At 45.0% G+C, this 23,887-nt stretch overlaps 1 protein-coding gene across 1 annotated transcript in view; it reads left to right on the top strand.

Moving 5' to 3' along the window:
• Positions 1 to 23,887, top strand: part of igf1ra (insulin-like growth factor 1a receptor) — a 38,712-nt gene that overhangs the window by 6,463 nt on the left and 8,362 nt on the right. Inside the window, exons 5-16 of the mRNA XM_084172050.1 lie at positions 1,413 to 1,580; positions 1,765 to 1,972; positions 6,907 to 7,178; positions 8,184 to 8,326; positions 8,449 to 8,614; positions 8,754 to 8,856; positions 9,052 to 9,122; positions 9,209 to 9,438; positions 10,105 to 10,209; positions 10,453 to 10,612; positions 10,857 to 10,986; positions 22,399 to 22,533. Of these exons, the coding sequence (XP_084028176.1) occupies positions 1,413 to 1,580; positions 1,765 to 1,972; positions 6,907 to 7,178; positions 8,184 to 8,326; positions 8,449 to 8,614; positions 8,754 to 8,856; positions 9,052 to 9,122; positions 9,209 to 9,438; positions 10,105 to 10,209; positions 10,453 to 10,612; positions 10,857 to 10,986; positions 22,399 to 22,533 (1,891 nt within the window). The remainder of the gene's footprint in view (positions 1 to 1,412; positions 1,581 to 1,764; positions 1,973 to 6,906; positions 7,179 to 8,183; positions 8,327 to 8,448; positions 8,615 to 8,753; positions 8,857 to 9,051; positions 9,123 to 9,208; positions 9,439 to 10,104; positions 10,210 to 10,452; positions 10,613 to 10,856; positions 10,987 to 22,398; positions 22,534 to 23,887) is intronic.

Raw genomic sequence — 23,887 nt, 5'->3', positions numbered from 1 at the left:
CTCCCAGGTGTCTTTTATACAGGTAACGAGCTGAGATTAGGAGCACACTCTTAAAGGGAGTGCTCCTAATCTCAGCTTGTTACCTGTATAAAAGACACCTGTCCACAGAAGCAATCAATCAATCAGATTCCAAACTCTCCACCATGGCCAAGACCAAAGAGCTCTCCAAGGATGTCAGGGACAAGATTGTAGACCTACACAAGGCTGGAATGGGCTACAAGACCATCGCCAAGCAGTTTGGTGAGAAGGTGACAACAGTTGGTGCGATTATTCGCAAATGGAAGAAACACAAAAGGACTGTGAATCTCCCTCGGCCTGGGGCTCCATGCAAGATCTCACCTCGTGGAGTTGCAATGATCATGAGAACGGTGAGGAATCAGCCCAGAACTACACGGGAGGATCTTGTCAATGATCTCAAGGCAGCTGGGACCATAGTCACCAAGAAAAACAATTGGTAACACACTACGCCGTGAAGGACTGAAATCCTGCAGCGCCCGCAAGGTCCCCCTGCTCAAGAAAGCACATATACTTGCCCGTCTGAAGTTTGCCAATGAACATCTGAATGATTCAGAGGAGAACTGGGTGAAAGTGTTGTGGTCAGATGAGACCAAAATGGAGCTCTTTGGCATCAACTCAACTCGACGTGTTTGGAGGAGGAGGAATGCTGCCTATGACCCCAAGAACACCATCCCCACCGTCAAACATGGAGGTGGAAACATTATGCTTTGGGGGTGTTTTTCTGCTAAGGGGACAGGACAACTTCACCGCATCAAAGGGACGATGGACAGGGCCATGTACCGTCAAATCTTGGGTGAGAACCTCCTTCCCTCAGCCAGGGCATTGAAAATGGGTCGTGGATGGGTATTCCAGCATGACAATGACCCAAAACACACAGCCAATGCAACAAAGGAGTGGCTCAAGAAGAAGCACATTAAGGTCCTGGAGTGGCCTAGCCAGTCTCCAGACCTTAATCCCATAGAAAATCTGTGGAGGGAGCTGAAGGTTCGAGTTGCCAAACGTCAGCCTCGAAACCTTAATGACTTGGAGAAGATCTGCAAAGAGGAGTGGGACAAAATCCCTCCTGAGATGTGTGCAAACCTGGTGGCCAACTACAAGAAACGTCTGACCTCTGTGATTGCCAACAAGGGTTTTGCCACCAAGTACTAAGTCGTGTTTTGCAGAGCGGTCAAATACTTATTTCCCTCATTAAAATGCAAATCAATTTATAACATTTTTGACATGCGTTTTTCTGGATTTTTTTGTTGTTATTCTGTCTCTCACTGTTCAAATAAACCTACCATTAAAATTATAGACTGATCATTTCTTTGTCAGTAGGCAAATGTACAAAATCAGCAGGGGATCAAATACTTTTTTTCCCTCACAACATTTCAACGTGTGTGTTTTTGTCACAGAGCCATCTATGCCAATGGATGCTCGGGCGTATTCCAACTCGTCCTCCAAGCTGGTGGTGAAATGGTCGCCTCCCCTCAACCCTAACGGCAATCTCACATTTTACCTGATCCGCTGGCAGCAGCAAGCTGAAGACAGGGAACTGTACCAACACAACTACTGCTCCAAAGGTCAGCATTCCAACTCCTCCTCTTTCCCTTTCCCTTGTCTACTTTTCATCTTTGTGCATTATCTCTCCTCCCCTAGTGTTATAATGCCCTGTACACACCACATCATCCCTTTTCGTTTTTGCTTTCTTTGGTGAATGCTGTCATTCGCTAACGGGTCCTATTCCCCTCCCACTCTCAACAAAAGAGCTGAAGATCCCCATTAGAATCTCAGCCACGGGGTTGGCAGACATGGAGGAGGACACCAAGCCCACCAAGTCTGACCTGTCTGGGGGGGACAAGGGCCCCTGCTGCCCCTGCCCCAAGACCAAGGAGGACCTGAAGGCAGAGATAGACGACGCATCCTACCGCAAAGTCTTTGAGAACTTCCTGCACAACTCCATCTTCACCCCCAGGTAGGTGCCAGGCAGCAGGCAGTCTCTCTCTATGGTGAGAGATAATTCAACAGTGTGATATTAAAGCTCTGGCTATAACCTCCCCCATTTTTTGGACCAAACCCTTCTCTGAGACTGTAGATTATTATCAAAGAGCTGAGCTCACAGTCTGGGTCCTGTTTGCTTTAATAGCCCAGAGAGAGATCCAGGATCAGGAGGCAGTGGTGCTGTAATTACCCAGCCCTGAGACTGGGACTGACAGGATCTAAACATCATGAGGGTTTGGAGGGAGGCAGGGAGGGACGGAGGGTGTAGGGCTTCTGGGCTGTAGCTGTGTCAGAGGACCCTGCCTGACAGAGAGAAACATGGGGAGCAGGAATCCAATGCCTGCTTACGGCACTTGTGGCTTTTCCATCGCCATGACGACGGCGGCAGCGGATATTAAGGCCTAGCAGGCTGTAATTTAGGCAGCACAAACAAACCCGGGGAGAGGGATCTGATTAATGAGTCTGAAGGGCCTGTGCTGTGCTCTGCTCGCTGGGCTGGCTGCACCCTTTCAGCCCGTTAGCCTTTTGTTTTCCAGAATGGGGAATGGCATCTGTATGGTGTTATAATTTTACCTTCTCATGGTTACGGATGCTTTACAGTTTCAAAGACCAACCCCTTCCCGCACACACACACTCAGTCTATGTTGTACATACATAGACACATACACAGATGTACTCACTGTTTTTTGAAATTGATAATTTTTCAGGGTAAACTCAGGCCACTTGTTTCTCCATACCAGATGGCAGATCAGGCCGTGTGTGTCTGTGTGTCTGAGGTGAATGAGTGCATGAGCGATATTGTGTTTGTGTACCCAGTGTATTCAGGGTACAGGTTTGCGTATTCACTGAATTAGTACCATTTCATCGCAAAACAAATTGAATGGAAAACAAATTCTAATGCACTCGTTACATTTTTTACATTTTAGTCATTTAGCAGACGCTCTTATCCAGCGCGACTTACAGTTAGTGAGTGCATACATTTTCATACTGGCCCCCCGTGGGAATCGAACCCACAACCCTGGCGTTGCAAACTTCTCTGGTGCTTGACAAATTCCAATTCTTGCCCTGATCCCAGCCTGCTTAGTACAGTGTATGCTCTTCATCACCTGCTGTGCTAAGCTCATGCATTTATGTAATGTTATGATGCCCTTTCCTTCGCCTCTGTGATGCTCTTTTTCACAGTATTAAAACAAATGATGTCCTCCTTGGAAAACTAACAATAAAACAAGTACTATTGTAACTAATTGTTTTCATTCACTCTCTCCCCCATGCCTCTGTGACTTTGTTGATTTGTTATAGTTGTCTAGGAAACCGAGGAGTGCCAGGTCATCTGGCCTGCCGCTAAGGGCTTTGCTTGTGTATGCACAGGTACTCCACCACAACAGAGCCAGCATTATCACAAAACACTCTAGGAAAGTGCCTCTGATTTAGTGAAAGTTTTTTTTTAAAGTCCAGGGTTTAGAGAGAAGGGGGAAGGGAGCGGGGAAACAGAAACAGAGAGAAGAGGAAATATTTTCCATTCTTTCACCCTCCTCGCTGCTCTCACATGCTCTCTTAGTCCGCGGCGTGGTTCGGAGTGACCGGCTGCCAGGAAATGTACAGAGAAGCCATCTGGAATTCAAATGAATGAGGAGAGAAAGGGAAGATCCCCTTAGAGCTGGCCAGACCAGTGAACACCATTCAGCAAGACAGACTGACTGGCTGGAGAAGTAGAGGAGAGTAGTCAGGGGACAGGGATGGGTGACAACCTATCAGATTCACTGACTGGACATCAGCTGATTGGGTTGTTGCAACCATGACATCACCTAACTCATGATGGACACAAACAGAATGACATTGAGAAGTACAGCAAAGGTTCCTGTGTTTTTCCTGTTGTTGGCAGTTGGCACTGCCCTTACCATCTGGTTATCACCCTGTGTGTCCTTCAGAAAGCACTCACCATCACAGCTGTGCTTTCATACTGTACATGAGCATGAAGTAGAAAAGAGTATCCTTTCTCTGGCATGAGAGCCTACTATGTTCAGCTGCTTTGGTAAAAGAGTACCGTTAAATCACGCTGTTCTGGCTCCAGACAGAGGGTGCAGTCATGTCCCTCTTAGGATCCCTCGCACAGCGTAAAGGTGAGAAAGAGGGAGGTCTTTTTTTTAGGAGGGGAGCTGGAGAGGGAGTACACCAGCTGCAGTCAGCGGCGCCTGGTTAGAAGGTCACGCTTCAGCTTCAGTCCTCTGTCTATAGTTCATTTGAGGACAGGTCTGCTTTGCTCTGCTCTGCACTGCAACTCTCTGGCAACCCAGCCATCTGTCCCCTCTCCTGGGCAAATTGGCACACGGGGGTGTCTACCCATCACCCCTCTCATTCATCTTGGGGCGACCCAGTCTTCAATGGCAGGCTGTCTCGTGCTCCCTTCCATGCACTTGTCTCTTATACAAGATGTTCATTAAAGCTCTGCCAGTCCTCAGTGCTGTTGTGTATTGTTAATAGTAACTGATCGTTTTGGAGCGCAGTGGACCGTGGACTTTGCTGGAGCAGAAAAAACTGTCCGAATGGAATGTTGATAGAGGTGTGCGATGGCTACTATTTTCTTCCCATAGATTTGTGTGCCTGTCGGTCGGCTGTGTTTTTCCACTCACCGTAAATACTATTTTCCTGTGGGTGCCCGGTCAGTCTCAAGGTCTTTTGTCACCTGCTCATATTTGTCATTTTTCAGAGGAATAGTTCTGAGAGGACATTGGCTTTGTACAGTATTTCTGAACGTCTAGATGCTGGAATGGAAAATAAAGCAGAAACAACATTCTCTTGTATTCCTGAGTGAACCCTGCTGGCCTGTACTGTTAGGTGGAGTTAGAGAGGGATACTCAGGAGATCAGTCATTTCAGACACACTCATCTGTCACAGTCACTTTCATTCACTAATTAATTTATCTCTCCTTAAAGACTCTTTACATATTTACTTTATCTTGTTCATGTGTACTGTAAATACCCTATGAATCTAAATATGTTCTGGATTCGTTGTTGTTTGAGCCAACATATACACAGCACATCCCACCACTGTCAGACAGTCCTGTATTCTCCTTACCTCAGTTGACTGCACTGTGGGCTGACTGCACAGGAGGCTGCTGAGGGGAGGATGGCTCATAATAATGGCTGGAATGGACTCATTGGAATGTAGAGCGTCTGCTAAATGACTTAAATGTAAATGTATCAAACACATGGTTTGAGTTCGATACCATTCCATTTATTCCGTTCCAGCCATTACTATGAGCTCGCCCTCCCCAATTAAGGTGCCATCAGCTGCCTGTGGCTGACTGTTGAATTCTTTCAGAGACCCAGAGAGAGCCAGTCGTTACACGTCTCCTAAAGGTGACTCTAGGTAAGGTCTGCTCCTCTCGGTATCGGCACAGCGCCCCGTGTGTTGTGGAGTCCCAGTGGCCCCGCCTAGTAGTGTCTGGTGAGCTGCTGCTGCTACCGCTGCCTGCATGTTGTCAGTGGCTCCAGCCAGGATCCACTTGCAGCCAGCTGGCTCTCCAGCTTCTGTGGCTCACACCATCATCCTCCTCATCATCCTCATGATTGTGTTTACATCCATCTCCATCACTCCATGAAAGAGGGTTGCAGTCCTGTTGCAGGTTCTCGTGTTTGCTCTTTTTGACGAAATGTACCATTTGATTTCGTGTTTATTGCTTTATTTGCCTTATTTTTGTATCATGTGAAAAACGCCTCTCTGTGCATCAAACAGGTGGTCATTATTCTCCCATAACTTTCTCCTGAAAAGTGCATTTGTCCTGTGGATGAGGACATGTAGGCTAACAGAGTCAGTAGGGGTCTGTATGGACAGGCAGGGTGCTTACAGTGTGTGGATGTGTGCTCTCTCTACACCTCTGTCCCACCTCTCTGACCTCATCACACCACACAGCTCCACAGGGAGTAGAACACTGCAGCTGGACAGACACACTGCAACAACAAATAAAACCAGGCCACTTCAACATACTGTACTCTACTCTCAGTTAAATTGTATCCCACTGGAAATTGTCATTTTACTGCTTGATAGTACTTATTACTACTTCTTATTCCCATACTATATTCCTGTAGAGGACCCCACCCTGTCTAGTGAGGTTGAAGGGGATGCTTTTGCTCAGTGTGACTCAGTGTCAATGACATTATGTGGGCTGTGTATGAAGGCTACAGTATACTGTATGGACAATATGGTGTTCCAGAGGATATTACTGCAGAGATTCTCAACTGGTGGGTCGCGATCAGGAGGTTTTGAATGGGTCACAGGTGTAAAATAATATAATTTGTTTGTTTTTTTAACTGCAAGAAAGTGTGTAGAAATAATAATGAACTTACATTTCTTTCTAATTTAATCTCAGAATGTTTTTTATTCTATCACAGTATTTTCAATATAGATCTATTAGCAGCCCTATTTTAGTTGATTTTGTGCTCTCAAACCAGGGAGTCTATTAACATTCTTCATCAAGAATATGGGAATGATTTCATTATTGACGATGAAAGAGGTGGAATGTTGTTCCCTTGTCATATAATTGCTACATTTACTATCAATATAGCTTTAAAAATAGTTTTACAGATTGTATTTTTCGCGATGTGAATATTGGGTCGCGACGGAGACAACCTTGTCCAATTTGGGTCCCGAGGCAAAACCAGTTGAGAACCACTGTATTACTGTATGGCTAGCTGACTTCATATTCCCTTCCCTTCTCTCCTCTTTAACTGTGCCTCAGCTCCCTTCCAGAGAAGCTGAAAGCCCACACATCTTCTCCACTCCTCCTTCTCCTCAACCTTAGGATAAGAGACAATGTCTTTCTTTGCCGCACATGTGCCTTTTCTGCTACAGTCAGTCAGTGGGTCTCTCTCTCTAACATTTATTTATGCAACCCCCTTTGTCCTTCAGACCCCCTGACCGGCGGCGTAGGGATCTATTTGGTGTGGCTAACGGCACCTTGGCGCGGGGTGGCAACACCACAGGCCTGGAGGGTAATGGGACGGACGGAGAACCCCCCGAGAGGGAGTTCCCCTTCATGGAGGACCGGAGCAAGACAGAGTTTATAGAGATCCCCAACCTACAGCCCTTCACTGTCTACCGCATCGACATCCATGCCTGTAACCAGGAGGTCCGCCGCTGCAGTGCTGGAGCCTTCGTCTTTTCCAGGACCAAACCTGCAGGTGAGGCAGTCACACACACAGACACAGACGACGCTAGACACAAAGGCTTCAACAACAACACCTTCAAATCGAAATCAAATCAATTTTTATTTGCCACATGCGCTGAATACAACAGGTATTACAGTGAAATGCTTACTTACAAGCCCTTAACCAACAATGCAGTTTTAATAAAAAATATTAAAAAGTGTTAAGTAAAAGATTGATAAGTAAAAAACAAAAATAGCTAATAATTCAAGAGCAGCAGTAAAATAACAATAGCGAGGCTATATACAGGGGGTACCGGTACAGATTCAATGTGCGGGGGCACCGGTTAGTCGAGGTAATTGAGGTAATATGTACATGTGAGCAGAGTTAATGTGACTATGCATAGATAATAAACAGAGTAGCAGCAGCGTAAAAGAGGGGGTGGGGTGGGGGGGACAATGCAAATAGTCCAGGTAGCCATGATTAGCTGTTCAGGAGTCTTATGGCTTGGGGGTAGAAGCTGTTAAGAAGCCTTTTGGACCTAGACTTGGCGCTCCGGTACCGCTTGCCGTGCGGTAGCAGAGAGAACAGTCTATGACTAGGGTGGCTGGAGTCTTTGACAATTTTTAGGGCCTTCCTCTGACACCGCCTGGTATAGAGGTCCTGGATGGCAGGAAGCTTGGCCCCAGTGATGTACTGGACCGTACGCACTACCCTCTGTAGTGGCGGTGATGCAACCAGTCAGGATGCTCTCGATGGTGCAGCTGTATAACTTGCCCTCTTCACGACTGTCTTGGTGTGTTTGGACCATAATAGTTTGTTGGTGATGTGGACACCAAGGAACTTGAAGCTCTCAACCTGTTCCACTACAGCCCCGTCGATGAGAATGGGGTCATGCTCAGTCCACTTTTTTTCCTGTAGTCCACAATCATGACCATGGCCATCTGCATAGTGTTATTGTTCTAGGCTCATTGTGCCTCTTTGGAAATGGCCAAAAAAAAAAGCCATCTGATATGTAGTGTCTGTGTCTCTGCCCATCAGACAAAGCGGATGACATGCCAGGCAGGGTGATCCAGGAGAGGGATGAAAAGGGGGATGGGTCGGTGCTGCTGAGATGGCCGGAGCCTGTCAACCCCAACGGTCTCATCCTGATGTATGAGATTAAGTTCCGCCAGGGCACCGAGGTGAGTCTGTATGGGCCAGGGCCCCTGAGGCCCCTGGGAGTTCTGCAGGGCCTCAACCCCTCAACCCACTGTGGCACTCAGACATCAGGTTGACACTTTGTCTGTGTATGTGTGTTTTCCAGCCTGAGAAACATGAGTGTGTGTCAAGCCAGCACTACAGAGTGCACAAAGGAGCTCGTCTGACCAACCTGGGCTCTGGGAACTACTCTGCCCGCGTGCGTGCCACCACCCTGGCAGGAAACGGGTCCTGGACTGAGCCAGTGTCCTTCTACGTGACCCCACCCAATCGTATGAAGAACACATGCATTTCCTCATAAAAAAGCCTTTTATATGGATGATTTTCATGCTCAGAAATTCTATTGGTGTTAAATCCTCGTTTTCTCATTGGTCAGATTTGAATAGTTGTTCTGTTATCATCTTGTTGCAGGGGACTACGACAACACGTTCTATCTGGTCATCATCATCCCCATCATAGTGATAATCCTTATCACCAGCCTTATCACTGCACTCTTCTTTATCAACAAAAAAAGGTAACTGTATCTCTGTAACAAAATGTTTGACTAGTGCGATATTAATCCGTTGAATAATATAATAGTGCTATTGTGATCATTTTCCTGCCTTAGGCAGTTCATAAGATTGTTGGCTTTTCTGCAGAATGAACGATCCCATTTATCTGTTGCCGAAGCTGCCTTCACTGGCTCACACAGATGTGTTTGTGTCCACAGGAACAGTGACAGGCTGGGGAATGGTGTCCTCTATGCTTCTGTCAACCCTGAGTACTTCAGTGCTGCTGAGAGTAAGAACCATCTGAACACCTACAGTATCATTTTAAATGCAAAATGTCCCACTTTGTCTCTGACTGTCCTCTCCTCCTGTGTTCAGTGTATGTTCCAGATGAGTGGGAGGTGGCCAGGGAGAAGATCACCATGCACAAGGAGTTGGGCCAGGGTTCCTTTGGCATGGTGTACGAGGGCCTCGCTAAGGGCGTGGTTAAAGACGACCCAGAGACACGCGTGGCCATCAAGACGGTCAACGAGTCGGCCAGCATGAGGGAGAGGATAGAGTTCCTCAATGAGGCTTCTGTCATGAAGGAGTTCAACTGTCACCATGTGGTGAGAGAGACAGAGTCCAAAACACCAGTTTAACATCAGGGACATTGGCTCAGAAACACTAGCTTTGAGTGATGAGATCATTGCTTCAATTTCACAGAGGTTCAAGGTAAGAAACAAAGGGCCTCAGGCAGAGAATGCTGCATAGGGTCGGAGACACCTGGCTGGCTGCTGAGGTCAGAGGTCAAAACCAGGGCACACTACCCAGGGCACAGGAAGCTACACAGGGAGCTGCAGTAAAATTCCAGTATAACCTGAGGCCAGCTGTAACTGTGTGATCTGAGACCTCTGTGCTCTATCACAGCCGAATCCTCATTAATTCAGCTAAACGGAAATGTTAAGGATTTCCCCCTTGGAAAGACTCTGTTACAACCTTTCAGCATGTCTTGGTGATTAAAAGCCAAACACTTAATTATTAAGCTCAATTTGAATAATTTAGAGGCAAGGAGGAGGTTTTTTTCCTGCTTTCCTCAAAGCTCCACAGTAGTATTAGTTAAGAGGAGCCAGAGTAGTTTCAAAAGCAAGAACATTCCACATCATTTCAGTCACTTAGGGAATATTAGCACTTAGAAATCTGTTTCTTGCCCAAATGTTTCAGAAGGAATACTACACCAACGAGAATTATTTGTACCCTGACACCATCTCTGTGCTGTGTTCTGATTGGTGTAGGTGCGGCTGCTGGGCGTGGTCTCTCAGGGACAGCCCACCTTGGTGATAATGGAGCTGATGACCCGTGGAGACCTGAAGAGTCACCTGCGCTCGCTCCGTAAAGAGGTATGTACATTACTCCTCCTGCTCTTTCTAACATAGTCTCTCACAGAACTCAAGTCTATGTGTCAGTACATTAATCATGTATTAATACGGCGCACACACACACACACACCTCCGTCAGTTGGTCTCTCACATTGTGTGGTGTGCCCTGGCCATGGTTCAGTGCTGCAGACAGCAGGGAGAAGGAGGTTGGAGGGAGAGACTGAATGGCCTGCTTGTGCTCACGTCTCTGCCTCTTTGCCACAGAACTCGTCCAGCCAGGTTCTGCCCCCTCTGAAGAAGATGATCCAGATGGCAGGGGAGATTGCGGACGGCATGGCATACCTCAATGCCAACAAGTTCGTCCACAGAGACCTGGCTGCCAGGAACTGCATGGTGGCGGAGGACTTCACCGTCAAGATCGGAGGTGAGTGCCTTAAAATACAGTATTACTTCTACTCCCCCCTGTTTGTTTAATGCTAAACTCCCTCTGCTGTACTCCAAAGTAAGTATTTTGAGATCACTTAGTGCTTGAGGGGGAGGAATAGCTTGTAGATCTAAATGGACAGAATAGGAGAGGTGAGGGAATGGATTAGGCCTCATGAGCATCCTCTCCCTCAAATTAGTGGGATATTTAGTGGCCACTCAAAATTCTCTTCTCTTCTTCTCAGACTTTGGCATGACGCGAGACATCTACGAGACGGATTACTATCGGAAAGGAGGGAAGGGCCTTCTGCCAGTCCGCTGGATGTCCCCAGAGTCGCTGAAAGACGGAGTGTTCACCACAAACTCTGATGTCTGGTAAGACCTCCCCGCCGTCCTCTCTGACTCATACACACACACGCTTACACAGACCTGCGCAGTACACTAGCTGTTTGTGTGCTAGAATATTGCATGCTCTCTCTGGGACTAGCATGGAGAAAACAGGCCTATCACTTCACACACACAGCCCATGTCCTAAGGAAGTTAGGAATTCATCTGGATGCTATTATAGTTAGTAGGTACAGTACGTCTTGGCAGTGAAAAACAGTTCCTGTTTAGTCAAGATCCTCTGTGCTCTCAGGAACATAGAGTGAGTTTAGAACAGCAGATCAAGGCTCCTTACAGTTCTCTCTCTGGAATGGGCTGCTTTAGAGAAATATAGCTGTTTACTAGCTCCTTAGTTTTTGTTTCCCATCCAAAGTGTCCCACGGGTCTGTCCCTACAAGCACACTTAAACTCCTCCAGATGTTTTCAAATGATGGGTTAGAGTGCCAACAAAGATTCACCTCCACGTCCTGCTCCCTATCTTCCTCTTTGAAGTCACACAGATGAAAACAACATTGTGGGAACCCATTCTGGGCTCCTATGAAATTACCAGTAGGTGTCTTTAGTTGTTTATCTAAAAAAGTATCTTAATGTGGTTTTGTATTTCAACACACTCCTGTTTCAGCCAATTAGATACAAGTCAATGTTATAATAGGCTTTTTTAACACTCATACTACCATCATCTTTTACATACATGGATTACCAACTGGGGTCATTTTGACCCTAAGAAGAAACTATTGGAAAAAGCAACAATCATAGAAAAATATCAACTTATTTCTTATTAAAACATCATTAGGCATGTAAATAATGTGTATCTAAAATAAAAAATAACCAAAACAGACTGTTATTCTAGCAAAATTACAGGTAATTTGAATATTCTGTAAAACAAAAATATTTATATTTTCCCTTAAATAATGTGCAGCATTTTTTCAGAAGTACAATCCACATTAGTACTAAAAAGCTGATTTACCATAATTTGGTTGTAGTATCATTTAGTTCTTAGAATTTTGAAGTAAATACTAATTTTATCATATTTATGTGATAAAACCGACTGCCATTTAAAGGGGCGGTACACCAAATTTTGAAATGTTCTTAATTTTATTCACAAAAAGTGATTCATCCATTGATCCTGAGAGACAATGACCAGAAATATGGCAAAGTTTTCTTTATTTATTACCCCACAGATAGCATTAGCATCGCTGCTAGTGAAACAATGGGAGTGGTAAGGCCTATGGCAGGACGCTTCAAAAAGCATGCCCAAATCCTCGATGTCATGTTAAACCAAATGTTATAGCAATCAAAATACCATAACAAGTTGCACATATAGAATATAGTATAGGATTTCTGGTATTTATGTAACATTTCCTGGAGAATAACTATTATTCGGAGAATACACACCAATACAGCACTATGTGTACATTCAGAGGGTAGCTGGTTTCTCTACTATAGTTCTATCAAGTATTCATACCACTGACATACTTTTTATGAGCTGTTTTGACTGCAACTAAGCATATACACTACCGTTCAAAAGTTTGGGGAAACTTAGAAATGTCCTTGTTTTTGAAAGAAAATCAATTTTTTTGTCCATTAAAATAACATAAAATTGAACAGAAATACAGTGTAGACATTGATAATGGGCCTCTGTACGCCTATGTAAATATTCCATTAAAAATCAGCCATTTCCAGCTACAATAGCCATTTACAACATTAACAATGTCTACAAGTGCTCAGCATATGTGGGAATTCCTTCAAGACTGTTGGAAAAGCATTCCAGGTGAAGCTGGTTGAGAGAATGCCAAGAGTGTGCAAAGCTGTCATCAAGACAAAGGGTGGCTATTTGAAGAATCTCAAATATAAAATATATTTTAATTTGTTTAACACTTTTTTGGTTACTACATGATTCCATATGTGTTATTTCATAGTTTTGATGTCTTCACTATTATTCCACAATGTAGAAAATAGTAAAAATAAAGAAAAACCCTTGAATGAGTAGTTTTGACCGGTAGTGTATGTTATATATATATATTTTTCCCATACTGATACAGAAACACTTAACAAATATATCTATTTATTAAGAACAAGTTGACTGACAAAGTCATGAAAAATTGGAAGACATGAAAAAACACCTATGGGCTTTGGGGTCAAAAAAATATGCCTTTGGGGTCAAAATGACCCCACTCGGTAATATGAGGGTTGTGTTGAGAGCCGTCTTAAGGGGTCTACAGACAATACGCAAACAGAGCCGACGGAGCATAGCGCAGTGTTGCAATGTCGTTTCTCCTCACAAAAGGGGCTGCTCTTTGTAAAATGCTCCGTCATTCAACACAGTTTTTTCCTACTTGGAAATTGAGACCCGACGTATCATTCCTTTGCTAAGACTGAGGGGTAGTATTGAGTGCGTTTTGCAATGGAAGTCCCGCCCCTGTGTCTATATCACATATTTTCCAGTATCCCTTCTGTTATTTACATTTTAGTCATTTAGCAGACGCTCTTATTCAGAGCGACTTACAGTTAGTGAGTGCATACATTTTTTATACTGGTATAAACACAGAAGAGATGGACGTTCTGCTACTTCACTTCTACTACTTGCAAGCTTCCTTTTTTGTGCTTTTTATTTCGAGATTTGCTAAGCGCAATTATGTCTATGGCCAGTTTGGAGGAGCGCCTGTGCGATCTGGTGAGGCAATACGATAAGTTTTACAACCCTTCGATGCGGTTGTATTCGGACAAGCAAGCTAAAGACATCAACTGGAGGAAGATATCACGAAATGTGAACACTGATACTGATACCAAAGAAACATGGAGAAAGATTCGGGACCGGTATGTTCGCAATCTGAAAAGGGTGAAGGAGACGAGGAGTGGGGCTGCCGCTGGTGTGTTCCACCGATTGTCAGACAACTGGATTGGCTTCGTGAAACATTGTCAGAAAGACACCAATATGCCAGATACGGTATGTACTCGTCATGCAGCCGAGTCCTTTTGTACAGTCAGTGTGTGTGTGTGTGTGTGATCTTATGTTTAGCAGACCTAGTTAGAACATGTGAAATCAGCTCTTTTCTGGATGGGAGAAACTGTGAGTGGGAAATATTCAGTGCCTGTGTTATCATAATGATTAGCAGGGCTAGTTCAAACATCAGAAAACAGACAGTGTGTTGTGTTAAGTAGATTGAGATGTTAATGAAATCAGTTATTTTGGGTAAACATTTTAACTCAAAGGAACCCATGGAGATGTTTTAAAATTGCTTGTATTGTATTCTAATACATTCGCCATCTGCTTGTTGGTGTTGGAGGGGGGTGGTGTATTGGACAGTCCAGAGATGGAGCTGAGCCCTGAGGGCCCATCTACAGGTGGTTCATCATGCCTTGATTCATCACCTCTCCGGCCCCTCTCCCCAATGCCCCTTCTCACCAACACCTAGCCCACCGTCCAGGCGCACCCTTTTCTCTGCCCTGCAACTCCATCAACCTCCCATCTCCCCGACCCTTTGGACACTGACATTATGCAACGGGTGGATGACTTAAAGAAACTGCAGCAGGAGTTACAGAAACAGCAGCAGTGTTCAGCAAAGGCTGTCTACAACGTCATGGTAACATGTATGGTGTCTATTCCTGCAGATCAACGTCTCCCGTTTGTCTCACCCCAAAATCTGTTGTTGTGTGTTTTTTTTTTTTATTATTCGTACGTTAAGGTGGTGGGTAATTTATAGGATTTTTTTGGTGCATGTTTTTTATACTTTTATACCGAATGCAGTGCATTCGGAAAGTATTCAGACCCCTTTACTTTTTCAACATTTTGTTACGTTACAGCCTTATTCTAAAATTGATTAAATTGTTGTTTTCCTCCTCATCAATCTACACACAATACCCCATAATGCCAAAGCAAAAACAGGTTTATATAAATGTTAGCAAATTTGTAAAAAAAAAAAAAAAGTATTCAGAGCCTTTACTCTGTACTTTGATGAAGCACCTTTGGCAGCGATTACAGCCTCAAGTGTTCTTGGGTATGACGCTACAAGCTTGGCACACCTGTATTTGGGGAGTTTCTCCCATTCATCTCTGCAGATCCTCTCAAGCTCTGTCAGGTCTCTCCAGAAATGTTAGATCGGGTTCAAGTCCGGGCTCTGGCTGGGCCACTCAAGGACATTCAGAGACTTGTCCGAAGCCACTCCTGCGTTGTCTTGGCTGTGTGCTTAGGGTCATTGTCCTGTTGGAAGGTGAACCTTCGCTCCAGTCTAAGGTCCTGAGTGCTCTGGAGCAGGTTTTCATCAAGGATCTCTCTGTACTTTGCTCTGTTCATCTTTTCCTCTATCCTGACTAGTCTCCCAGTCCCTGCCACTGAAAAACATCCCCACAGAATGCTTCCCTGCCACCACCATGCTTCACCGTAGGGATGGTGCAAGGTTTCCTCCAGACGTGATGCTTGGCTTTCACGCCAAAGAGTTCAATCTTGGTTTCATCAAACCAGAGAATCTTGTTTCTCATGGCCTGAGTCCTTTAGGTGCCTTTTGGTAAACTCCAGGCGGGCTGTCATGTGCCTTTTACTGAGGAGTGGCTTCCGTCTGGCCACTCTACCATAAAGGCCTCATTGGTGGAGTGCTGCAGAGATGGTTGTCCTTCTGGAAGGTTCTCCCATTTCCACAGAGGAACTCTGGAGCTCTGTCAGAGTGACAATCGGATTCTTGGTCACCTCCCTGACCAAGGCCCTTCTTCCACGATTGCTCAGTTAGGCCGGGAGGCCAGCTCTAGGAAGAGTCTTGGTGGTTCCAAACTTCTTCCATTTAAGAATGATGGTGGCCACTGTGTTCTTGGGGACCTTCAATGCTGCAGACATTTTTTTTGCACCCTTCCCCAGATCTGTGCCTCGACACAATCCTGTCTCGGAGCTCTATGGACAATTCCTTCGACCTCATGGCTTGGTTTTTGCTCTGACATGCACTGTCAACTGTGGGACCTTATATAGACAGGTGTGTGCCTTTCCAAATCATGTCCAATCAATTGAATTTACCACAGGTGGACTCCAATCAAGTTGTAGAAACATCTCAAGGATGATCAATGGAAACAGCATGCACCGGAGCTCAATTTCGAGTCACATAATAAAGGGTCTGAATACTTGCAAATCTATTTTCGCTTTGTCATTATGGGGTAAAAAAATATTTAATCCATTTTAGTATAAGGCTGTAATGTAACAACATGTGGAAAAAGTCAAGGGGTCTGAATACTTTCCGAATGCACTATACACACACTCAGATATACACATTATTCTCTCAGAAATTATCTAAATGGGATCGTCTGTTGGATTTTCTAGCAGATATGCTTCAAATTCTTTTTATAAGTTATTGTCTCTCACTTACAATACCTGTCAGTCAGGGAATATTGATGATGTCCTTCTTTAAGGATTTTTTAAAAGTAACAAATACTAAACAAGAAGTAAACACTAGAGCTTCCCAGTGTTGTTGTTCGGTCTGAGCCACCATACTCAAAACGCTTTAGCAGGTTTCTGTGCTGTTTCTCAGTCTTGGTATTCAATCATAAATCTTGATAATATTATTTAAAAATGAAAGGGGGGGTCTGACCTTATTGTCTATAGTTGGACACACCCATGTACCAAAGCAGGAAGGTCTCCATTGAAAGGCCACAGCACATGACCATGTGCAACCTTGTGTTATGTAGATGAGGTTAATGTCTCGAGGGTCTAGCCTTATTATCTACAGCTGGACGGCCATTCTCACCCATTTACCATAGCAGGAAAGTTCTCATTGAAAGGCCACTACACATAACACAAGGTTAGGTAAATGTCTTGAGGGTCTAGCCTCCCAAAAAATATATGAAAAAATAAAACAAGGATGTGATTTGTAACGTGTGAATAAGAAAAACAGCAAAATCCAAACAGCAAAACCAAGTGTGTAGCTCACAACATGAAACAAACAGTCATCAACCAGAAGAAAATAACGTATGTGTGCACATGTTTTCCAAACCACACTCCAACATTTACTGTAGGGTGCCATGTGTGATAGCAGCATCCTGGAAAGACACTTGACCTGCTGGTGAGGAAGCACACGTCTATAGCCACTCTGGTTGCCCTGTCTGCCGACATGTTTATTGGGTCCAGGAAGCTGGTGTCCCCTTGTACCACCTGCCTCCACTTTCCTGGAAGCAGGTCCCCAATGGGTGTGGAGTGGTCAACAAACGCGGGGTGGATGTACCGTGTTGATGAATCTGTGTTGTCAGTGTCTGTGGTGCAAAGGTAATTGTGGAGGGCCACACAGGCCTTCACAATGGTCTCAGCTTTCTCTGGGGCAACCTCAAGGGCTCGTCCCAGGATCCTCCATCTGGCAGCAAGGATCCCAAAGCAGTTCTCTGAAATTCTTCTGGCTCTTGAGTGGCGGTAGTTGTAGATCTTCTCGGCGTCATCAACCTTTGAATACAATAAAGTGTTTCCATTAGTATTGAACAGGCTATCAAATGTGTACTGTAACAACTGTGTAGCCTATGCTTTGGACATAGGCTACATCCTCTTATTGGGATGCAAAATCACTTTTATGTGAGGCAAATCATTACAACGTCTATATTAGTATAATTTTCACATCATATGCATATAGTCACATGTAGTTAGCGTATCTAACCTGGATATGGTCGGTACTTTGCATCGCAGACTGCCATCACGACCATTGAGAGAAAGCCCTTGTAGTTGTAGTAATCGCTGCCCGAGTTTGCCGGATCTCAGATCGTAACATGTTTTCCATCGACAGCAACTTCACAAAACAGATCATTCCAACGATCCCCAAAATCTCTGCCGATTTCGGCCCATTGTTCCACGGAGGGATAAGCAACAAAATCCTCCTTCAGGACATGCCAGATAGCCTGGCACACTTCCGTGACGATGGCACAACCTGTCGCGATTCCTAGCTTATAAATTATAACTCGCAGCGATACTTTGCTGTGTGCTGCCACTCGCCAAAAACCAAAGGGTCACAGACAGCCTTTCTGCAGCACTTACGGGCAAGCTGTGAGTTCTCTCGTGCGAGATGTGAGGGGCAAGCCGCTGAAGCAAGTCGTCAAATCTGGCAACCGACATCCGAAAGTATTGAAAATGTCTTTCCTCATCAATGCTTCGCATAGGTTGGACAAGAGACGTGTATTCTCCATTGTCCACTCTTCTAGTGTTCAGTGGACTAATTTTCTCAGTCTTTTTTTTCTTCACCTCCTTAGTAGTAGTAGCAGTTCAAGGTCTTGCTGTTCAAGCTCTAGCAATTGCAATTCAAAAAGAGACATGTTTGCTTCTGTGGCAAAAAAAATTGTGTCGTAAAGCATAGAACCCCAGACTAGCCTGACATGTAGCTAGCATTTGTAAACAGGCATATAACACCGGATCCGGAAGTTCAAACGTCGTCGCTAGCTGGTCAAAAAGAGTGCCTCGGCCTCTCTTGCTTGGTAAGCTACTCTGGCTCCCCAAGCCCCCTAGTGGATATACACTACACAAGGTGGACTTCCTCTCTGGGTGGAATGCAATGAAAAGAGTCTGCTGCTCCCAAAAAAACGACTCCACCCACGTGCACACATGCACGTAGATCATCAGAGTGGAGCTTGTAGCCACGGTTAGTTCCCTCAACAGCAGGGGATATACAGTGAGGGAAAAAAGTATTTGATCCCCTGCTGATTTTGTACGTTTGCCCACTGACAAAGAAATGATCAGTCTATAATTTTAATGGTAGGTTTATTTGAACAGTGAGAGACAGAATAACAACAAAAAAATCCAGAAAATGTTATAAATTGATTTGCATTTTAATGAGGGAAATAAGTATTTGACCCCCTCTCAATCAGAAAGATTTCTGGCTCCCAGGTGGTAGAGCACGGCGCTTGTAACGGCAAGGTAGTGGGTTCGATCCCCGGGACCACCCATACACAAAAATGTATGCACGCATGACTGTAAGTCGCTTTGGATAAAAGCGTCTGCTAAATGGCATATTATTATATTATATTATTATTTAGGTAACGAGCTGAGATTAGGAGCACACTCTTAAAGGGAGTGCTCATAATCTCAGTTTGTTACCTGTATAAAAGACACCTGTCCACAGAAGCAATCAATCAATCAGATTCCAAACTCTCCACCATGGCCAAGACCAAAGAGCTCTCCAAGGATGTCAGGGACAAGATTGTAGACCTACACAAGGCTGGAATGGGCTACAAGACCATCGCCAAGCAGCTTGGTGAGAAGGTGACAACAGTGTGCGATTATTCGCAAATGGAAGAAACACAAAATAACTGTCAATCTCCCTCGGCCTGGGGCTCCAAGCAAGATCTCACCTCGTGGAGTTGCAATGATCATGAGAACGGTGAGGAATCAGCCCAGAACTACACGGGAGGATCTTGTCAATGATCTCAAGGCAGCTGGGACCATAGTCACCAAGAAAACAATTGGTAACACACTACTCCGTGAAGGACTGAAGTCCTGCAGCGCCCGCAAGGTCCCCCTGCTCAAGAAAGCACATATACAGGGCCGTCTGAAGTTTGCCAATGAACATCTGAATGATTCAGAGGAGAACTGGGTGAAAGTGTTGTGGTCAGATGAGACCAAAATGGAGCTCTTTGGCATCAACTTAACTCGCCGGGTTTGGAGAAGGAGGAATACTGCCTATGACCCCAAGTACACCATCCCCACCATCAAACATGGAGGTGGAAACATTATGCTTTGGGTGTGTTTTTCTGCTAAGGGGACAGGACAACTTCACCGCATCAAAGGGACGATGGACGGGGCCATGTACCGTCAAATTTTGGGTGAGAACCTCCTTCCCTCAGCCAGGGCATTGAAAATGGGTATTCCAGCATGACAGTGACCCAAAACACATGGCCAAGGCAACAAAGGAGTGGGTCAAGAAGAAGCACATTAAGGTCCTGGAGTGGCCTAGCCAGTCTCCAGACCTTAATCCCATAGAAAATCTGTGGAGGGAGCTGAAGGTTCGAGTTGCCAAACGTCAGCCTCGAAACCTTAATGACTTGGAGAAGATCTGCAAAGAGGAGTGGGACAAAATCCCTCCTGAGATGTGTGCAAACCTGGTGGCCAACTACAAGAAATGTCTGACCTCAAGGGTTTTGCCACCAAGTACTAAGTCATGTTTTGCAGAGGGGTCAAATACTTATTTCCCTCATTAAAATGCAAATCAATTTATAACATTTTTGACATGCATTTTTGTGGATTTTCTGTGTGGTTATTCTGTCTCTCACTGTTCAAATAAACCTACCATTAAAATTATAGACTGATCATGTCTTTGTCAGTGGGCAAACATACAAAATCAGCAGGGGATCGAATACTTTTTTCCCTCACTGTATGGCCTTAGAGAGCTAACAAATAATCATTGGCAATGATGCGCTCTTTGTGTCAAGCTTAGGTTTTGGTTTTCTGTTGCAGTTCCTTAGTGGTCTCTAGGTAGTATACAGGCTCATTGTATGAATGAACAAAATATGGATACGGCAAAACATTTACAAACATTTACATTTGGCAGACAATGCAGCCTATGTCCTTTTTTGAATAATATATGGAGCATGAATTTATGAAAAAACGTTTATTCTGTTCTTTGCACCATCTGCTTCCCACTGTTAGAGAGCGGTCTTACTCAACATTATACTATGCAGCACCATCCTTGTAAAGTGCTGCCAGAGACTATTTCCATGCCCTGCTGGGCCCTGTGTATGGATGATTTTGCCTGTATTACCCTGCATGGTCCTACTACAGTATGCTGCTGCTGATGGAAGATGCCATTTCCATCGCTATTCACACGGCCTGGACAAGAGGAACACCTCAGAATGTGGAAATGCTGTTCATTGACTACAGTTCAGCATTCAACACTATTGTTTCCTCCAAGTTCGACACCAAGCTCATAGCCCTGGGACTGGAAACCACTGTCTGCAACTGGATCCTGGACTTCCTGATGGTGGTCTGCACAGGCTGTGTGGATTGGCAACAACACCTCCTCCACACTGAGCTCTTAACACATGGGCCCCCACAGGGGTGTGTACTCTGCCCTCTGCTGTAGTCCCTGTTCACCCATGACTGCGTGGCTTTGCACGACACCAACTCCTTCATCAAGTTTGCTGACGACACCACGGTTGTAGGCCTGATAACCAACAACGATGAGTCAGCCTATGTGATCCTCTGTAGCTCAGCTGGTAGAGCACGGCGCTTGTAATGCCAAGGTAGTGGGTTCGATCCCCGGGACCACCCATACACAAAAATGTATGCATGCATGACTGTAAGTCGCTTTGGATAAAAGCGTCTGCTAAATGGCATATTATATTATAGGGAGGAGGTAAGTGAACTGGCATTGTGCTGCCAGGACAACAACTTCTACCTCAACGTCAGCAAAACAAAGGAATTGATTGTTGACTTCAGGAAGCAGAGGAGGGAACACACCCTGATCCACATCAGCTGGACTGCAGTAGAGAGAGTCAGCAGTTTTAAGTTCCTCAGCGTCCACATCACCAAGGACTTGACATGGACCAACAACAGGCCCTGTGTTGCTCAGTTGGTAGAGCATGGCGCTTGCAACGCCAGGGTTGTGGGTTCGATTCCCATGGGGGGCCAGTATGAAAATGTATGCACTCACTTAACTGTAAGTCGCTCTGGATAAGAGCGTCTGCTAAAATGACAAAAAAACAACAACATCAAAAACATCACCACTCTTGTCAAGAGGGCGCAACAGCGTCTCTACTTCCTAAGGCGGCTAAAGAAATTCGGCATGCCAGCCCGGGTCCTCTCCAAATACTACCACTGCAACATCGAAAGCATCCTGACCGGTTGCATCAAGGCCTGGTACGGGAATTGCTCGGTCCATGACCGCAAGGCCCTCCAGCAGGTGGTGAAGATTGCCCAGTATATCACTGGGACCATGTTCCCACCCATCCAGGAAATTTACTTGAAGCTGTGCCAGAGGAAGGCCCACAGCATCATCAAGGACCCCACACACCCCAGCCTCGAGCTGTTCACTTGAACTGGACTGATCACTTGCACTGACTCTCCGCACCTTAGCTCGCGCAAACTCGCACACACACACATCACAACTGCTGCTACCAGACTCTTATTATTATTGCTAAATATTGCACAATTTAAACACTTGCCCCCCAATCCCCCCATCCCCAAAACGTGTAAATATTGGACTATAAATTCTGCCTTCCTGTATTATACTTATGCAAAAATATATAAAGTAAATGGCTCAGTAGAATATTTTATGTTCGTATTCTTATCTTGTATTATTTCTTATTGTTGTTGCATTGTCAAGAAGGAGCCAGCAAGTAAGCATTTAGTTGGATGGTGTATACCATTTGTATCCTATATATATGACTAATAAAACTTGAAACTTGAAATGAGTGTTGTTTCTAACAGGCCTGTCTCCTCTCTGTCTCCCCCTGCAGGTCGTTTGGGGTGGTGTTGTGGGAGATAGCTACCTTGTCTGAGCAGCCGTACCAAGGCATGTCCAACGAGCAGGTGCTGCGTTTCGTAATGGAGGGAGGACTCCTGGACAAGCCTGACAACTGTCCTGACATGCTGTGAGTCCCCTGCTCTTTCTCTCAATGTCACTCTTGCTCAGGGACTGGGTCAGGCGCAGGAGAATTTCTCAATGACAGTATTAGCTACTTCTTTCAAGATGTGGTGTTTTTCCTGTTGTCTGTTCTACTGTTAGGCTTATTCCTTAGGTGCATTTTCTGATGATATTGTCCTCTAGTACCAGCTCACTGTCATTGTTCCCTAGCTAAATCTGCCAATATTTCCATTGTGGCTTCTATTTAGAGCTGAGGGGCCAAATGTGCGTACCATATCATGAGATCCATATGCCAGAGGGAGCCAAGCAAAGGCCTGACTGGTGACATTTACATCACAGGTTAAATGGAGCACAGTGACATCATGGCCCCCATGCTCAGCTGGTGGGACGGGAGCTCCCTCCTCAGCAGTAAGCCGAGGCCCATAGAAGGGATGCCACAGCCCGTGTGTGAAAGATGCCCCTCATTCCCGATTAGTGAGGGTGCGAGGAGACAGTTCAGTGTCTGCTCATCAGCCCTTTTCTGTAAGAGAGAGAGAGAGAGAAACATATATATATATATATATATATATATATATATATATATATATATATATATATATATATATATATATATATATATATATATATATACACACACAGTGGGGAGAACAAGCATTTGATACACTGCCGATTTTGCAGGTTTTCCTACTTACAAAGCATGTAGAGGTCTGTAATTTTTCATCCAGAATCCAGAAAATCACATTGTATGATTTTTAAGTAATTAATTTTCATTTTATTGCATGACATAAGTATTTGATCACCTACCAACCTCTCCACAATGGCCAAGACCAGAGAGCTGTGTCAGGACATCAGGGATAAAATTGTAGACCTGCACAAGGCTGGGATGGGCTACAGGACAATAGGCAAGCAGCTTGGTGAGAAGGCAACAACTGTTGGCGCAATTATTAGAAAATGGAAGAAGTTCAAGATGACGGTCAATCATCCTCGGTCTGGGGCTCCATGCAAAATCTCACCTCGTGGGGCATCAATGATCATGAGGAAGGTGAGGGATCAGCCCAGAACTACATGGCAGGACCTGGTCAATGACCTGAAGAGAGCTGGGACCACAGTCTCAAAGAAAACCATTAGTAACACACTACGCCGTCATGGATTAAAATCCTGCAGCGCACGCAAGGTCCCCCTGCTCAAGCCAGCGCATGTCCAGGCCCGTCTGAAGTTTGCCAATGACCATCTGGATGATCCAGAGGAGGAATGGGAGAAGGTTATGTGGTCTGATGAGACAAAAATATAGCTTTTTGGTCTAAACTCCACTCGCCGTGTTTGGAGGAAGAAGAAGGATGAGTACAACCCCAAGAACACCA

The sequence above is a fragment of the Coregonus lavaretus genome, assembly GCF_964263955.1.
Source record: "Coregonus lavaretus genome assembly, chromosome: 11".
In the NCBI taxonomy this organism is placed as follows: domain Eukaryota; kingdom Metazoa; phylum Chordata; class Actinopteri; order Salmoniformes; family Salmonidae; genus Coregonus; species Coregonus lavaretus.
This window is presented reverse-complemented; position numbering and strand designations above follow the sequence as displayed.